The sequence below is a fragment of the Ipomoea triloba genome, chromosome 9 (genome assembly GCF_003576645.1).
Source record: "Ipomoea triloba cultivar NCNSP0323 chromosome 9, ASM357664v1".
NCBI classification, from domain to species: Eukaryota; Viridiplantae; Streptophyta; class Magnoliopsida; order Solanales; family Convolvulaceae; genus Ipomoea; species Ipomoea triloba.
The window spans coordinates 27,412,252-27,431,127 of record NC_044924.1 but is presented as its reverse complement, the minus strand read 5'-3'; the positions used below and the strand labels follow the sequence as shown (position 1 = coordinate 27,431,127).

Below are 18,876 nucleotides of genomic sequence, written 5' to 3'. Positions count from 1 at the left end.
TAGAAGTGACCACTCTTCGTCATAAGGAAACTCAAGTTTTCCCTTTAAAAAAACAATGATATTTGGTCTTCTCATCTTTTATAACCAGAGATGAAACTGGCAAATTAAACTTCTTTTCTAGCAGTTCAATACCAGTGAGGGGTAGAGAAAACTGCAGGGTTAAGCTTATAGGACATTTTTAATAAGAACAGATTCACCATCTGATGAAACAAGTCTTCCATGCCATCCTTTGTACCTATCTATTATTTTCCTCACGATGAAGGAAAAGTATATTATTTGTCATTCTGTCTCTATATATATATGGGACAGTCAAAATAGTCAAATGGAAACCTTTGGCAAGAAAAGTCAGATATAAAACTTAACAATTAATTTATTAAAATGTACTTTCTTATAAACGATTTATATTTGACTTATCATAACATACGGTAGTTATTATACAAGATTATTATTTACAAAAAATTGTACTAAAAATAGAACTCTGCGAAAGAACCCAAACTCCTGATCTCTTCACAACAGAATCAATATTATGAATTAAGACTTAGTGAAGCTCAAACTAAATGTTCACTTATATAAAACTCATTTAAATTAAAGTAAATATTCAATATCATATTGTTCAGTCAATTTTAAACTAGAATGTTCATCCTGGCTCCTAGAATAACAATAGGGAACTTGGTATATAAGTATATTTATGATTTTAGTTCAAGATTCAGCTCCAGCAATCATCACAGTTGAAAAAAAAAAATGAATGAGTCATTAACACTCTGGGGATATCATTCTAACTGCACAGGAAACCCCACATTTGTGCAACAAATATATATCAGTTTCATATTGATTACTCCTAATACAAAGAAATTGATTAGGTGTACCTAAAACAAGAGCCTAATCTGTTAAGAAATACATAAAATTCACAATATAAATCTATACACAACTAAGTTTCAACTCCCTTTTACATTAGTATGCCGGGTCACCTAACTAACCTAAGTAAGAAAGTCCATAACGCATCTCCTTGAAGCGTATTTGTCAGCTGCTGTCTCGATAAACTGTAATTACGAAAAAGAGAGAGAAAAAGTGTCATCACACTAGTTAATCAGACGAGAAAGCATTTATATCTGTGGTATAGCATTTCTCTAATAATGCACTTATTAAAAGCATAGTGGGGTTTGCTAACACTCTTACACAAAAATATAATAAGTCATTATTGCCATGTTTGAATAATGCAGCAATAAATTAATTGTTCAGTTTTTTATCTAACTTTTAATTTATTGATTTCAAGAGATGTAATTACTAATTAGTGTAAGTAAATTTTGTCTGTAGCTTGGGAAAACATGCCAGTTTTTGGAAGAAGGTTATATTGAGCATTTTGGGATGGCTTGGAACTTGGAAGTTGGAAGAAGCAATCACTGTTTAGAGGGAGGGTTTCATAACTCCTGTAGTCCTGTGCATAGGCTAAAACTCATTTGCCTGAAAGTTGTATTTTGGTGCAAAGAAGAGTGTAATGTGGATATGAAGGAAATTATGGAGTTTCCAAGTTCAATGCAAAGCATCCCTTTGGTCAGTTGGTGCCTTCCTTCAAGAATAAATCACTTTAGGGAACGTGAGATTCCAACCTTTGTTTTTAGTTCATTTGTGGTAACTTCCATAGGAGTCACATTCCCCCACATTCTTAAGTTATGTGAGAGTCACGGGAAAGTTATATCACCTCAAAACATCCCTTGAACCAAACACCCCCTAAAGAAGATGGATTAATTCAAAAGGAAAAATAAAATGCATCAACTCGAAATAAGCAAGCAAAAGAAAATGTGCAAATATGTATAAGGGTCAATGCCAAAAAGCATTCATGATACCTTAATAGATATCATCTTTCATACAGAGCATAAAGTTGTGAACTAGAAAATGTTGATTGTGAAAAGTTAGGAGCCCTTGTTCTAAACATCTTGTAATTTTCCTTTTAGTTTATAAGAATGTATCTTTATCTAAAAGATTATGCATACACTACTTTTCTATGGAAAGAAATATTACACTGTGTGCATGTGCATAAGCATCAATATATATTCTATCTCAAGTAAATTTTCCAGCCCTATAAAATTTCTGTTTGCTTCCCAACAAGTGCCCATATAAGGCTGTCTAGTACACAAACTTTCAGCAGAAACCACACAAGTGCCAGATAAGTAAATGGGGTATCAGATATAGTTGGCACAATGTTAGTTTGCCGCAGACAGCATGTAGACACTAGACAGTATAGAAAAACATTTCTACCAATGATATTGTTCCTCTAAAACTGACTAAAATGGAATTAGATTTGTTTATTCAGTCACAATTACTTTAATGACAAGTGAAAGAAGTGCTCACCTACTGTTACAGTTGCTCATGAATATAAGCCATTGATCTCAACATTGAACCAAGAGCATCTCTCGAAACTTGAAATTTCACTTCTGTTTCTCCAGAAGTTGTCTTGGTATCTTGGAGCTGTTAGGCACAAGAAAAGTGCAATCTGTTTAAAATTTCCTAGTCAACTCATGCAAAAAAAATGGTAATGTAAAGGCGCAATAAATGTCAAAGGAAAAGAACATTATGGTTAATAAAAGATTAAGGCTGTTAGGCAAATTAGAATTGGTTTTATATATTATATCAGTTAAACAAGTCTAAGTTCATTGTTTCATCTCAAAGTTAATCAATTATAAAGACAATAGAATTGTGCAACTCTACCACAGAGCATGCCCGCCAAAAGATTGCCTTGTAGTTCAAAAGTGATTCAATTGCTTCTTGGTTAGTATAACACAGCTGTATAGTCTGTATTAACAATTGGGGTGTTTGGTAAAGTGAACAACGTTTTAGCTTATGTAAGCAAGTAGTCATTTATAAACAAGTTGGAGTAGATTATGGATTATTCACAATGTGGCATCATACTATGCATGAAAGTCCCAATCTAAATCTTACATATCTAAATTAGGATAGTTATCATCCATGTCAATAAAATCTAGATGATAATGGAAAGGAATGTGCTTCTGTCCCCATATGCCATTGTTTTTAATTTCACTAGTTTATACTCCGTATTTGCTAATGTCAAAACAACGTAAACAGCAAAGCAACCATCTTGCGGTGGAATAATTTCATAATTTTTATTATAATATCCAGATAGTGACAACAATTAAAATTAATGGAAAATCACTGTGTGCACCTTTAGATTGATAACAGCAACTCTATTTGCTGGCATTGAAAGCTGTTGGTTTATGTAAGCCATGGATTTCAGCATTGGCTCCAGTGTAACTCTTGTAAGTCGAAATTGCACTTCAGTTTCTCCAGCTGGACTCTTGCCATAGTCTTGCAGCTGCAATGCAACGAAACTTTTGGAAAGTGAAGTTCTAAAACACTAACAAAAAATTTCATCAGAAGCAACTGTCTAATAATGAAATACATGCATGATAATATTAGATCAGACATTCCAGCTTGTTCTGATTCTTCTGAACTCAATAAAGGTATTTATCACAATTATAGTTCAATTACAGAGTGTTTTCTAAACATAGCTTTTATTCACTAAACCACCATAGTAAGCAAAATGTGACAAAAGAAATAAAATTCATTATAAAAAATAAAATAAAATAAAATAAAAGAGTAATAACAATAATAAAAGAGTGAGGAAACATGCTTATACACACCTTCAAATTGATGACAGCAACTTTATTTGCTGGATTTTTACTTTCAATCATCCATGTCATAGACTTGAAACAAGTATAGACAACCTGCATAGTAGAAAGGCAACTAAGAATAAAACACCAAAGCAATGAAACATAACAACAATCAGTTATATCAGTTTAGTTTTTCATGGTTTTCTATATCATTTGTGAACAATAGAATTATAGAAATTTAGAATTATAGAAATTTAGAAACGGAACCTTGCATATATGACAATAGACAGCAAAAAGACATCTCGCCACTTTCATACCGTATTATCAGCAAAGGAAGCATCACGGTTTATGGCCACAGAGGTCATGGTTGGCTGATTCAAATCACCAATAGGCACACCTACATCATTGAGATTAATGTTATATGGCATTGCATCTTGCCAGGGCCACCCTGTGTCAGATGTAGTTGAAGGAGTTTTTTTGTTACTATCATCATTGGGATTTCCACTGGCCAGTGCAGTAGGAGGTCGGACTTTGGCCACATGTTTCTTCATAATGGCAATCTTTCTTGACCCTTCTCTTAGAGCACTACTTGCTGCATCATAGGTCTCCACAGCAACTGCTCCTTCTTCTGCATATTTTAAAGCATCCTGACATAAATTGTTGAAACGTGATGTCAAAGAGTCAATAGCGTGTGCTACAGCATCTTGTTCATCCGACCCAAGTATAGATTTTGCATTCCTTGTCCACCGCTTTAATATATAATGTGATGGAACTGTGAGAACATTTGTCACAGTAAATACAGTTAATATATGTCTACAGAGAATGCCAGAATACTCAAACATTTGACAGCTGCAACTTGCTTTTGTCTCGGCAAAATTCAATTCAACTATAAATGCTTTATCATCATGTTCATATTTTGCAACCCGAAATTTGCTTAGTACCTCATCACCATCAATCTTGTTGGCAGTATAAACAAAAGTTTCAACTAATTCTTCTTGAAACTTAGTGAAAACTTTTCTGGTGTATAAGTTTGCTGCTTGTTGTTCCATTGGTGATGGAGTTTTCAGCATTGGTGCAGCGCAAATTGTATCAAAGTCTGCTTCAATTTCTCTTTCAAGTGAATTCTCTAAAGCTCTTTCATACTGTTTGAAAAAATCAGGCAGAGTTGTCTGCTGATTCACATACCCATCAAAGAAGGAGCTCACGCCATGTTTTGATGAAAGTACAGCAAAGAATGTATCTCGAAAATATACAGGAGCCCACTGTTGGCGAGCATTATATACGGCTTGGAGCCACTCATTATTATGGACATCAAATTTATCAAGTAGAGAAGTCCAAGATGATTCAAAATCCTCAATTGTCTCAGAATAGTTAATGCAACTATACAACTCCCCATGAAAGGAAGGATAAGCCATATACACATGAGTCAACCGCTCTTGCCCTTCTCGCAGAATATGCCACTTGCAAATGCAGTGACGAGTTCCTGGCAAGACCTGGTTTATTGCAGCCTTAATGGCTCTATCCTGGTCAGTTGTTATAGAAACAGGTGCACAGTTATTCATAGCAGATAACCACGTTTGGAAAAGCCACGTAAAAGAAGATTCAGACTCATCAAAAAGTAATGCACAGCCAAATGAAACCACTTGACCATGATGATTAACTCCAGTGAATGGAGCAACAGGAACTTGGAATTGATTTGGTCTATACATTGTATCAAATATGACAGCATCACCAAAGTGACTGTATGCTACTCTTGATCTAGCATCGGCCCAGAATACATTTGTCATCCTGTTGTCTTCATCAAGCTGTATAGCATAATAGAAACCAGGATTTTCAGCTTGCATCTTTTTGAAATAGTCAAGGAGATTCTGAGCATATCTTCCCAGAGCTCTTCTCCGGCTGCAGGGCTGAATAAAGTTTACTGTTGTAACAGGGCTGATAGTCCTTGTTATATGATTAGGCTCTAAAGAAAAAGCATTCTGCAGAACCTGATTAGTATTGGCTGCAATTTGAGCACATTGGTTAGTAGCCATTGCAATTGGAACACCTTTAGTACTGACTGCATTATGAACACCTTGATTAGTATTGCAACTTACATGGTTTCCATCCATAGAGACCATAGCATCAGCTTGGCTGTCAGGAATTTCCACCACATTTTTTGAAGCACCAGCAAAATGTCTTCGAGGCCGAAGATAATGCACTTTGCTGGGACCCGCTACAGAATGGTTGTGATCTTCAACAAACTTAGTCACAATCCAATTTTCTGTGTTTTTTCTCTCTATTCGGAGCACTGCATTGCAACTTTCAACATTCTTCCTCTTAAAAACCTCTCTGGAACATGAAAAGTCCCAACTAACAATGGGTCCATCAGGCTTAGCCCGGCTGTACTGACCAACATGAGTACTAAAACCCCCATGCCTAGCATATGCATCATAATATTTCCTTGCTGCTTCTTCAGATTCAAACACCATTCCAACAAATGGCTTTTCAACCTCATTACTAGACTCTTCTTCAGTAGAATATCCAAGCAAGTTCTGTTTTCCATCCTTATGTTCTGCATGTGTTTCTCTATTCCTTTTTCCATCCTTTTTCCTCTCAATGTTTGCTTCCCCATCTTTTGGCCTCTGGTTGCCCTTGACACCAATCACCTCACCATCCATCTTGTCAAGGGAATGACATTAACAATTTTATTAACTTTTCATGTTTTGAATGGCCTTTGGTCACATCTATAAGATGGAAGGAACATTGAACTCTATTAAGCATTATTTACATATAACGATGGCAAAATGCAAAATAAGCTAATTCAATTTAAAGTACACAAGGGGAACATAATCTTCTTTAATCTTTAAGGGATATATTGACAAAAAAAAAAAAAATCCAAATTCAATGTAGCCTTTCATGATCATTTAACTGACTTGATAAAGTTAGTTCTAAAATTTATATACAACTATTGCTGAAATGGACACAAATGTATTAAAATATAAAAGCTAGAATGAAGATTCATGATGAGCAACTTAAAATGGTTGGTCTTACCAATATAGGCAAATTTTACTATGGACCATGGTCTATGAGCAACATGGACCAAATTTTACACTTCAATTTCATTTGACAATATTGTTATGTTTTGTAGTTTCATTTTTCACACACACTAGTTTCATTATAGCAATACCAAAGTATCATTTTAATTCTACTACAGTTTCATTTGACAATATACATTATTACATGAGCTCTATTTTTTTGTTTCATTTTCCACAAATACTAGTTTAATTATAGTAATGCTAAAGTATTATTTTAATTACACTTCAGGTTCATTTGACAATATATGTTATTGTATGGCTCTGGATTGTAATTTCATTTTTCACGCACACTAGTTTCATTATAGCAACACTAAAGCATCATTTTAATTATACTACAGTTTCATTTGACAATAATGTGCTCTATTTTTTAGCTTCATTCTCCACACACACTAGTTTCATTATAGCAATAATAAAGTATCATTTTAATTCTACTACAGTTTCATTCGAGGATCATGGTCCACACAATGTTGTGTTGACCATGGTCCACTGTATAACAATTGGCCAATATATGGATAAAAAGTGCAATAACCACTCAGCTTAATATAAGGAGCTGAATTGATGAAAATACCTAGACAAACATGATTTTAATCATTGGTTACTATCCTAAATTGTTCCTCTTTCTCTTTCATAACCCAATTGCAACCAATATAAATTGGAAATAATGTAGGCACTAAACCAAACCAATAAAAGGGGCAAAAAGAAGATTTCCTTAGCTTCATCTTTGGCCTTTCACCAGGCATTCTTTGAGAATTGAGACAGAAGAATGTAATTTTGACAATAACACATGCAGTAAACCAAAAGACATTAAAGCTGAATTTACAGTTCTTTTTGCTAATTAAAAGTTTAACATCAATACTGGGGACTAAATTACAATGAAATAAAAAATTAAAATAAATAAAAAAGCAAGAAAAATATTAACCGAAACAATAAAATGCATCACATATTCACATTGGAATAGAGAATTATTATTTAGTACTCCGTATTTTAGTTGTCAGTTGTCATTATCGCGGAGATGCCAGACTGCCAGAGACCGTGGTTTCAGCTATAATTCAGACATTCAGTGCACCAGAACATCATACAAGCAGAAAAATGAAGAAAAATTTTATACAGTAAACCCTAGTAGTAGAGCAATGACGCTTCTTTAAGTGGGAATGATAATTGAAATTGAAGTTGAGAGAACTCTCACCTCGAACGCCATTTCCGAAAGCTTCACGGCATCGCCATAAACAATTTTGATGAGCTATGGCGGTCGACGTCACGTGCCCTTCGGAGCTACAGAGTTTCTCTTCGGTGGGGCGTGGGCGAGCTGGAGTGTAATTCTGTTGCAGAGCTCTCTCTCTCTCTCTCTCTCTCAGTCTCTCTCTCGCTGCGTTTGTGGAGGGTCCGATTGGGTAAATGGACAACCCGCCCCGTTCCACAATCCCACTCCCTCCATTTTGCGTGATGCATTTATATGCTCCCATGAAGGCATGAAATAAGGAAAAAGAAAAAAAAATAATAAATAAAAACAAATTTCAATTTCATGTAAGACCTCAAATTTCTAATTATTTCAGATTTTGACCTTAAAATTATCAAGGTGCAAACAAGTCAAACATGCTATGTAGTTAGAATTATCACATAACATGTACTCACCTATTTAACTCTGCCCAAATCTAAATCGATCAGTAATATCATATCATTAATCATTACTAGAACCAATTAGAAATCTTACTAAACATTACATGTACTGTCCCAAATTCGTTTATATAAGTTATTTAAATATGTATGTGATGGATATATTGGGAACAAATATCGGATAAACTTACTTAAGGTAGCGGATCAAGTCAACTCGGGTCGATTCCATAGTCGGTCCCAGAGTATCAAAGTCAACCCCAAGGCTGAGCTCAACGGTCGCGGCCTCGAGTGCCCAAGGCCAGTGCTGAGGTCGACCTCGAAGGCAGGCTCAAGTGGACCTAGTCTCGTAACTGCGCCACCCGATTCACGTGGGATGACTTTAATATATAAGGATTCATTCCTTGTCTTAATGGGACATCTTCATCTTCTCTTATCATTATATACCATTGTAATCTTCTTGCAAACTTCCTTAATACAAGGCTTACTGTCTTCTGAGGTCAATATAGTTTTTTTTCGTATTTCCTTTGCCTTATTTTCCTTTGATTATTGGTATTAGTTAATTTGGGGCCCCGAGTTAATTAATTTCTTCATTAGTGCTTTCATTGAGAGCTCAACATACAAGCTCGTGTTTCCAACATACAATTTCATCCCAAAACATTACAATGGTGCGGTCTAACTCACGCAACTCTCATGATTCTCGTATCACCTCGAGTGGAAAGTTCTACCTTAGACGCTAGGTCCAGCCAAGTTAGGCACGTCCGACCCGATTTAATTTAGGGAGCTTGTCGTTGGTCTAGGACTTGACTATGAAGCGGGCTTATGCGATTCGAAAGGCACAACTGGCTGTATGCTATTGTTGCATCCCTGATGAGCCAATGACAAGGCGAAACTAGTTGGAACGTATGAGGGAAGACTGGTCCGCAGGGTATGAGGGGTCTCGAGACTCTGCACGGGGGCTGTGCGATGTGCCGGACTCTATGCCCGTGTCAAAGTGGTATCAGAGCGGGACGTACTTATGTTGCTACGCGTTATGGTGGGGTCCTTAGGGTGTGAGGACTATGCGAGCACTGTGGTGTGAGGGACGCACGTGCTGATGACTGCTCCACTCCGGAGATTCGCAAGGGCGGATGGGTCCTATCAAGGAAAGGGGGACTCGGGTAGCCACCAGCCTAGCCGGACTGCTTTGTGGATGGCGATCCTGGCGTTACGGCGCATATGCAATGTATTGTATGACGATCCTTGGGCGAGTTTTATCTCCCCTAGCACGAGAGCGTGCTAGATGTTGGGTGGGGGAGAGTATCACGGATGTTTTTCGTGACCGTGTTAAGATCGAATGAATGAATGGGCCAATTGGTGAGCCTGCTTTACAGGTAAAGGGGCGACAATAGCAATAAGGAGAGTTCTGCCTTAGACGCTAGGTCTGGCCGAGTTAGGCACGTTGACCCAATTTAGTTTGGGGAGGCTGTCGTTGGTCTAGGACTTGACTATGAAACGGGCATATGCAATTCGAAAGGCACAACTGGTTGGGTGCTATTGTCGCATCCCTAATGAGCCTATGGCAAGGCGAAACCAGTTGGAACGTATGAGGGAAGGCTGGTCCGAGAGGTATGAGGAGCCCTAGGACGCCGCACGGGGCATTGTGCGTTGCGCCAAGCTTTCCAAGTCCTTCGCCGTCACCGGAAAAGTGCAAGAAAATAGGGTAGCTCGCCGGAGAAAAAGATAGAGGTGTGAAATGACTAAAATACCCTCATTATTTTAGGGTTTAGGATTTTCCGGCGACATTTGGCCGGCAATTTGGCCGGAGTGACCAAAATTGATAAAAATTGAATAGTCATGGTATGCAAGTAACAGTTTTGAAAGTCGTGGACTGCAATTAACAGGACCCCTATAGTCAGTGGACCAAAATGGCAATTTTCTTTTTAAAGTGTGACACACTAACAGGATGAGTAAGCGGTGTTAAGTGTCGCGGTGGGGCGAGACGAGGCCACTCGTGATCTTTCCCCTTCGTTGCAGATGACTGGCGTGGTGCGTGGTTGGCTGGACCAACTTTATCAGATCGCCCACTCCTCTTGCCTTCTTCCTCATCTTTCTTCTTTCTATAAGCCTCCTTCGCCTTGGCATAGCAGTTTGCTGTTGTCCTCATTAGCTCCTCATAGGAGCGTGGATGGTGAGTGTTCAGTTGTCTATGAAAATTTCCTAACCTCAATGCCTGGATGAATATGAGGATCGTCGCTTTAGAGTTGAAATCGAACACATTGTTGACTTCCTTCTTCCATTTACTTAAGAAATTTGTTAAGCTTTCACCCTTGTCCTCCTATACTCCATAGAGATGTGAGAACGGTTTCTTGGGCGCCTGCTTCCTTCCATTGTGATTGTTGTTGCACTGCTGGTAGTGACCATCACTGCGACCACCACCGGTGTTGCCACGATTTACGTGATGAGAATTGTGGGAATCGCTAGATCCTGATCCAACCATCTCTACTGATAAGTTGATATTGTTGTTATGTGTAGAGCTTGCCTGAGATTTGGCTTCAGCTCTCAATGAAAGCACCAATGACGGTATTATTATTACCGGACTATATTTGAGTATTACTGAAATATGATAGTACAATGAGTAGTCAATACAATAGTGTAGTGTGTAATAAACGAAGTGTCCCCTATTCTCCAACAAGACTCTTCTTTTATATCCACAAGTGCCAACGACTCTTTGTGAGTAAGTAACGGATGCTTAAGGAGTAACTCCTCTTCAATGTGCTGTCCACTCCTCTTCAATGTGTCGTACTTGTGTAACGGGTGGCCGTTTGTCGGGCTTCGGGTCCGTGCTGGTGATTCGGGTCGGATGCTGTTTGCCTTATTACTCTGTCAGGGGAACATGCAAACACTCTTGTACTGAAACTATTGTACTCTACCTCAATAACATTATTACCGTCAACTTCTTATTCATGAAAATAACATTTATTGAGTTTTTCTCCTTGCCGTCTATATTTTTATTGTTGCTCTAAGAGACATTTGTTTTATGCTACGTATTTAAAATTTTCGCATTACCTAAAAAATTGATATATATATTTGTTTGGTTCTTGTAAATGTAAGATTTCTCAAAATAATGTGAGATTTTTGAAAATTATTTTATAGTTTTTGTTTGTCACAAATTCTTATTCTCAAGTAACTTTTTATTTGCAATTAAAATAAAATGTATTGTGAAATTTCATTGAATGTGATAATTCAAACCGAACACAACCTAAGTACAAACCATTTGGTTTCCTTAAATAAAGCCTTGCATTTGCTTATAAGTTATTATAAATAGAACAACTGATAAAAAAAATTGATGTCGTAGTACGAATATAGATTAGTTAGAGCATCCACACCAACACATATTTTGGAGTTTATGTCAGTTTATTAACTTGGTGTTGCAAAGGTGAATTGATGTGGAGGCCAAAAGGAGAAGAAATAAATCTCCTGCAAATCATTGGTTCATGTCAGAAAATGGAGGGAAAGAATTCATGTAAGAAAATGGGGAAAAAAAAACAAACAAATGCATGAAGTGCACAAAACAAACAAATGCATGAAGTGCTTTGGGTGCACTTCGCGCCCCAGCTGGAGGCCACTCTGACTTTTATATTACTATTCCCTAATTTTTCAAAAACTTCTCAAAAACCTCTCAAAAACCGTGAAGTAACTCCACAAGAAATATAATATATTGAAAATTTTTAATTAAGAAAGCACACCAACCAGCATCCCCTGGCTATCTATATATATAGGAAATCAAAACTAGCAAAAGAAAGGCAAAATATTTCAAGTAAAACAACCAAAAAACTGTTCAAAAACCAGCCATCAATCACCCTTTAGTTCAACAAGTTTGAAGAAGCCAAGCCTCCAACTCCACTGGAAGCTGAAACTGATGTTGTTGAAACAGAAGAAGAATCTGAAGCTGTCACTTCTTGCCCTTTCACAGCCTTGGCTTCAAATTCATCATCCATCAGCATGCTCCCAAAAACATCGTCCTGCTTGAATTCACTTCCCCTTGCCCGTTTCCCGAACACCAAATCAATCTCGTCCTCAAAGCTGGAGTCATTGAAGAAATCGAAGTTCGGAGGCTTCACCTCGAGGTCAATGTTGGACACCGGGAATGCCTCGAATCCAACGCCCAAGCACAAGTTCCACGGGTGCTCGTGCTCTTTTTCGGGGTCCAGTTTCAAGATTTCGGGTTGTAAAGATTCTACATTGTTTGGGTAAGGATCAAGTTGCAGCTCATCGGGTTGAATCTCCTCGTCAAAGATCACTGTATTAGCCCGTTGTGCCGAGTGTCCTTCTACCCATTCACTCTGCTGCATCTCATCTCCATCTTCGTTTTCCTGATTAGGGTCGCGTTGGTCACCGGATTGAACTTCAGCCGAGGACTCTGCATTAGCCAGATTTCGTGTTTGGGCACGCTCTCGAATCTCCTTCAACTTGTCGCCATAATTGCTGATGTCGAAATTGGTTACTGCCCCGGGACCTTTGAATTCAATTGCAGCCATATCATATGCTGCAGCTGCTTCCTCTTGAGTTCCTTCAACAATAAAGGCAACCAAACTGAAATTTTGTGGCAATAGATTTACAAAATTCTGTAATTTCAAATACCACAAGAAAAGTTGACACCAAAGACGATAACGATTTAGAATCTTAGGTGAATGGCAATCAAGTTTCATTATGCAGATAACTTCTGAGTTATGATTCAGAGACAACATAGTAAAGACTGATAGTAGTCGGAAGAAAGCTAAGTTCAACCCTACTTGCTAATCTAACATGATCAACATACATTCAATTTTGCATTCCCCATTAAAAATCCAAATGCGTTAATACCATGGATAGCATCATGTGTTTCTTTTTTTTTTTGGGTGTAGCCCAAGGTTTCCACTGTTGGACACAGTAACTAATTCACTCGCTGAATTGTAGACACCTCTAAAGGTGGGACAGCTGGCCTGGAGATTTAAGGCTGCTCCATACCAAGGCCAAGGACAACATAAATGTGTATGCTTGTAAAGTTTAACTAAATGTGCAGTTATAACTAAGAACAAGGTACCGGTGACCTCGTATCCTATTTGATGTTAGGAAGTCAATGAAAGGACTTCAATGATGAGGGTGTTCTGAGAGAGGTAAAGAGTGAAAGCAGTTCCACATATGTTTATCTTAATGTACTAGAGACTCGAAAATAATTCAAACAATAACTTTGGATCAAACCCAAGTACCCAACCCAGAAATGCGGTTTTCCTATTTAAAAAAGTGACCATTTTCAGTTTTATATGGTTGAAAGGAAAGTTTACTTTAGTGCAAGTGACCAAATATTAGATCTGGGGCATCAGGAGTTCATGTGCCAGTCAGCTTTAGATACATTTTCTTTAAAGATTAAAAAATAAAGAAAGAATGCTTTGAATACAAATAAAAATGTCTTTTGTCAGCTTTAGACAAGTAAATCAACTGGATGTGGTTAGGTATGAAAAGTGAGAAATCTTTCCAAGTGCATCTTTGTTGTGTGCTACCACAGTATTCTAATATGAGTAATATACTTTTATTACATCTCGCGAACTTCAAAACCCACACCCGCCCTAGACAAGATCTTTACATCCTCTCACGACCCACTACCCAACATCAATGTCGCCCAACTAGCTCATGCATGTTCTATGGGAGCGGGATGCCCGCAGATCAAATGGAAATTGTCATCCCGAGTGAGATTATTTGAATCCTCGATTCGTTGATGACACGATGAGTCACCATAAAATAATGCAAGACACTGCTTTTTAGTTCTTTAAACCAGAATGGAGTCAAGATTACATTCATCGATCATCTCTAAAGCATTATTAACATCAACTATAATAATAGATAGAGTTATGAATTGTATGTATAGTAGACATACCGTATGTTCCCAAGTAGAGATACTTACTACCATAGACAAGTCCTATTCTTGCCTCCCATCTACCATTTTGGTGGTGCCTGTCAAAATCAAATTGTCTGTGTCAAGTCACAATATCCACATGATCCTAATGATCAATTCAACTATACATGGATGCAATTTTCTTAGACCACAGTTGAAATCAAGTTTGATTCCAATAACATTTTTGTGGTGAATAACTCTACTAGAGTCTGAAAGTATACAAGAATTACCTAATGTAACAACCAATTAAAAGTCACATGTTATACATAATGAACTCGTACCGGCATGGGTCTACTAGAGTCCTTAATGCAAAAGTAACACTCTATACATAGTGAATTTAGATTGGCATGGTCTACTATAGTCCAAAACTCATAACAACAAAAGTTCACGTTCCATATGTATTACGTGAACCGACCTATAGTCCAAAACTATACAAAACCTCTCCTTACGTAACAACAAAAGTCACATTCTATATATAGTGAATCCAGACGGGAAAAAGTGTATTAGAGCCCAGAACTATACAAGAATCTCTCCTAACGTAACAACTAAAGTCTCTCCTAACGTAACAACTAAAGTCACACTCCATACGTAATGAACTCAGACCGGCGCGGGTCCCACTCAACAACCGCGGTAGCCTAAAAACATGATAAATGAACTAGTGTATGTCGATTTGTACACTATGTTCTAAAAAGGAAACAACATATAGTTTTACCTCGCGACACCACGGTACTTAGAAACGCCTCTGGAGAACCCACTACTCTGTCGCCTTAACGAAGCCAGGAACTCCTCTCTAGACGACTTCTGCATTTCCTCAAGCTCTTTGCTGTATGTTTCAACCTATAATTTAGTTAAAACCACAACTCTTTTGGCAAAAATGATTATAAATTCTGAGTTAATTAACTTTGCAAGTACATACCCGAGATTCCCAAAACAACAATTCTAAATTTTTAATTACCGGAAAATTAATTGTGGCTTTTGGTCCCCAGTACTTAAGAGCAGCAAGATCATAGGTTCTTGCAGCAGCCTCTTCACTATCATATGCCCCTGTACTCAATAACATTTTTTTATTAATTATTTAAAAAAAAAAATTATGCAAAAGTCTTTGGTTGCTACTTGTACAAAAAATTTCACCAAATCTTATATCATCATTATTGTGTGAACCATACAATGTACTTTTAGTATATTAAAAATGTACATTGTATTCAAGAAAAGTATATTATTAGAGTACTAAAAATATATTATTATTTTGTATAATGTATATTCAGTACACAAATAATGTACTTTTACTATATTAAAAATGTACGTTTTGTTATGGTCTCAAAAGAGCACTATGTAAACCATGGTCACACAATAATTTGCCATATAATGTCATTTCGTCTAATACATAATGATACGTGTTACTAGTCACATTACATGGTAAAAATAAAATTGGTACATAGTAATTTTCCAAAAAATAATCAAATGGAGGATTTTACTTACCCAAATAAACTAAAAGAGCAGCAGAGGCAATTGTGGGCAGTCCAAATGAAAATGATAGTCCCAAGAAGGCAAGAACAGAAAAAGAAAATGTCAGTAGGGGTTAGATACAATTAATTACAAACTAATCAATGTTTAATTAAATTAATAAATTAATACTGCAGATCTAAGTGATTTTCCCTATAAAAAAATTTGTAAAGAGAAGAGGAGCAAATTCACCTTGCTTTCCCTTCTTGCTCTTATTGCCATTCCAAGAATTCTTGTCCCATAGGTGAGCTTCATATCTCCCACTCCACCTATGCCTAAAAATTTTTAAAAATTGAAGTATAAATTAACGAAACTTAAATTTCTTGCATGCAATCAAAAGTGACAAAAACATCACAGGAAAAATTAAAAGTTCATAAAACCCATCAAAGAAAATTTAAAAATTTGCAAAAATAATATTCATGCATGCAATCGGAAATGTCAAAAAAAAAATCAGAAATCAAAAGAAAAAAATTTAAAATTTCATAAAACCAGTTAAAGGGGATTTAGAAAAAGGAAATTGAAACCAAATTTTTAATGCACAATCACAGAAATCCCAGTTAAATTACCTTGTTACCCCTCTGTAAATGGAGCTTTTTCTGGCAGCAGTAGGGGCAGGATTGGGAGCTTTCTTGGCTCTGGAGCGTTTGTGCCCAGTCTGGGTGTCTGGCTTAGGCATGACAGAATCATTGTTGGGCTCAATGCATGAAGATGATGAAGAAAGAGATGAAGAAGGAGGAGATTTCTCCATATATTCCCACTCACAACACCAAAATTTCTATTTATCTGATGCAATATAATAATAATATGGACTGTCTTGGTTTAATTGACTGGTTTTTTGAAAGATTTTGGGTTAGCAGGAAGGTGAAAGAGAGAAAGAGAGTGGATTGGGAGAATGGGCAGAAAATAGAATCAAGAAAAGGGTCATAATCATCATCATAAACATAATCTTCTTTTTCTTCTAAACTGGTTTATCAAATGAAGGAATTGAAGCTAAGCAAAACAGCAGAAGCCATTGGAATGGTGTGCTGTGGTGGCATCAGCAGCTTCATGGTCTAATTATAAGACAAGAAAAGACATTGTGTGTGGGGTAGGGGTGGGGGTGGGGATGGGGGTAGGGGTGGGGGCAGGAATAAACAACGGGTTATTTGTACATGAGTTAGTTAAAAATGCGAACACTTGTCTTAAGTTGCAGAGGGGTGCTGCCAATTGGGTTTGCCATGGAAAGAGAGCATCTCTTTGAATTTTTCTCAATTTAAAAAATTAATAATAATAATAATAATAATAAAGGAAAAATTATAATTTATGCCCTCACACCAATTATCAATGTCACCCTTGAATTATTAGTGGTGTAGATGTTGCCCATTAATGAATTATTAGTAGTGTAAATGTGGTTAACAGCCGTTTTTCTGATTCGAAGACCACATTTTTTTCTTCCATTTTTCTTTCTTAGGGTGTGTTTGGTAACTCGTAAAATGGCATTCGGAAAATGTTTTCCGAGTTTTCAGTGTTTAGCAACGTCCGGAAAATGTGGTCAAACGAAAAATGTTTTCTATTGACCAAGGGAAATCAGTTCATTTTTCTGGAAAATGAGTTACGGAATTTTTTTCCGTAAGTCATTTTTCGGAATCGCCAAAATTGCAGTTTTGCATGTTCTCGACCAAAATCAAGCCTTATCACACATGACTATGGACCAATGAGGTGGGGAAATCGCCAGAAACCTGTGTTACGCTTTTTTTTAATTCTATTTTTTTAAAATAAAATAATTACACTGTTTAATTACATTATTTTAATATTATTATAATTTTTAAATTTTAAATAAAATAATTACAATGTTTAATTATACAATTCTACCCGTTTTCCAGAAAATGAACCAAACACACAAAGACAGTTTTTCATAATACATCCAAACATTGGAAATGAAACTGTTTTCCGAAAAATGACTCATTTTCCAGAAAATATTTTCCAGAAGTCATTTCCTGCTTTCCAAACGGACCCTTAGTTTGTTTTCCTTCTGCCTACAACAATGTTTCTTCTTCTTTTTATTAGGAGATAGACAATATATGTCACATTTTAAAAATTAAAGAGTAACATTTACACCACTAATAATTCAGGATTGACATTATATTGATAATTGATATATTTGTAAGGGACATAAATTACAAGTTTTCCTAATAATAAATGAGTTGGAGCTCCAAATAATTACTTCTTATGACAATGCAAGATTTAATTGTACCTTTTGAAATGTACTCTATAAACAAGCCCTTATTATGTAAAATTTAATGAATCCGTAGTACAATATTATAGATTTTTTATGTTTATTTTTATTATCATCAACTCAATATTCATCTATGTACACATTATCACTCAATATTTGGAATGTCAATGGGTAAGGATTCACTATCCAACTCGCCCTTATACTTTTTCTATTGACCCTCATCCCAACTCGTTATGGGTGAAAATTTTCAAAACTCACCCCAACATCCTCGTATGAGTATCCATTATGAAAATTTATTTTATGTTTTAATTGAATTTTATTGTGTGTAAATAAGTTAAATATTATTATTTTTACTTTAAAAAGTGAAAAAGTAATAATATTTAACTTATTAACACATTAAAATTCACTAGTTAGGTTAAAACGTAAAATAATAAAAATATTAAAGTATAATAACTAAATTGTTTAGTTTGCAAAAATAAGGGCCTGTTTAGAAATTTGAAAAATATTTTTCAGAAATGATTTACAAAAAAAATGACCTATTTTTCAAAAAATATTTTAATTTTCTGGTGTTTGGCACTTAGAAAACTATCTTTTTTTTTTTTGTTTGACTGAAAGTTAAGATAATAATAATAATAATAATAATAATATGTGGTGGTGGTGGTAGGGTGGTGGTGTTGGTGATAATAATAATAATATGAAAACTAACTTAATTTATAATAGAGGGAAGAGAGATAAAAATTAAAATAAAGAATTTGGAAAATTTCTTCCGACTAAACAACAAGGAAGACATATTTCGTCAAATTAGGCATTTTTTCTGTTGACCATAATAAATATTTTCTTTGGCTTCATTTTTCTTGAGTAGCCAATTCCAAACACTGAAAAATTTTAAAAATGACTTCCGAAAGTCACTTTCTGTGAAAATTAAAATTT

General features: G+C 36.1%; 2 protein-coding genes across 3 annotated transcripts; both read right to left on the bottom strand.

Annotated features, from left to right (window-relative positions):
• Positions 1-733: 733 nt before the first annotated feature.
• On the bottom strand, positions 734-8,147 carry LOC116030011 (protein FAR1-RELATED SEQUENCE 3-like). Of its 2 annotated transcripts, none has more exons than XM_031272090.1 (6): positions 7,890-8,147; positions 3,944-6,286; positions 3,657-3,740; positions 3,179-3,328; positions 2,350-2,466; positions 734-1,040 (listed from the first exon to the last, which is right to left on the bottom strand). In XM_031272090.1, the coding sequence occupies exons 1-5, from the start codon at positions 7,899-7,901 to the stop codon at positions 2,356-2,358; spliced, it is 2,700 nt and encodes an 899-aa protein (XP_031127950.1). In that variant the 5' UTR covers positions 7,902-8,147; the 3' UTR covers positions 734-1,040; positions 2,350-2,355. The 2 variants fall into 2 exon arrangements, with proteins under 2 accessions (XP_031127950.1, XP_031127951.1); XM_031272091.1 differs by having other exon boundaries at positions 3,944-6,352; positions 7,890-8,146.
• A 3,880-nt stretch (positions 8,148-12,027) lies between these two features.
• Positions 12,028-16,728, bottom strand: LOC116030012 (AP2-like ethylene-responsive transcription factor At1g79700). The gene is made up of 7 exons (XM_031272092.1): positions 16,298-16,728; positions 15,924-16,006; positions 15,708-15,716; positions 15,184-15,272; positions 14,941-15,065; positions 14,211-14,287; positions 12,028-12,866 (listed from the first exon to the last, which is right to left on the bottom strand). The coding sequence occupies exons 1-7, from the start codon at positions 16,477-16,479 to the stop codon at positions 12,160-12,162; spliced, it is 1,272 nt and encodes a 423-aa protein (XP_031127952.1). The 5' UTR covers positions 16,480-16,728; the 3' UTR covers positions 12,028-12,159.
• Positions 16,729-18,876: the final 2,148 nt, after the last annotated feature.

Excerpts from the sequence above, each read along its gene's own strand:
- LOC116030011 (XM_031272090.1), bottom strand. Across the intron at positions 3,741-3,943 it reads CTTCCTTTGCTGATAATACG|GTTGTCTATACTTGTTTCAA; the intron begins GTATGAAAGTGG and ends TCTACTATGCAG. Across the intron at positions 3,329-3,656 it reads TTGCTGTCATCAATTTGAAG|CTGCAAGACTATGGCAAGAG; the intron begins GTGTGTATAAGC and ends GTTGCATTGCAG.
- LOC116030012 (XM_031272092.1), bottom strand. The coding sequence starts at position 16,479 with ATGGAGAAATCTCCTCCTTCTTCATCTCTTTCTTCATCATCTTCATGC. Across the intron at positions 14,288-14,940 it reads AAGTACCGTGGTGTCGCGAG|GCACCACCAAAATGGTAGAT; the intron begins GTAAAACTATAT and ends TGATTTTGACAG. Across the intron at positions 12,867-14,210 it reads TCTCTACTTGGGAACATACG|GAACTCAAGAGGAAGCAGCT; the intron begins GTATGTCTACTA and ends TTATTGTTGAAG.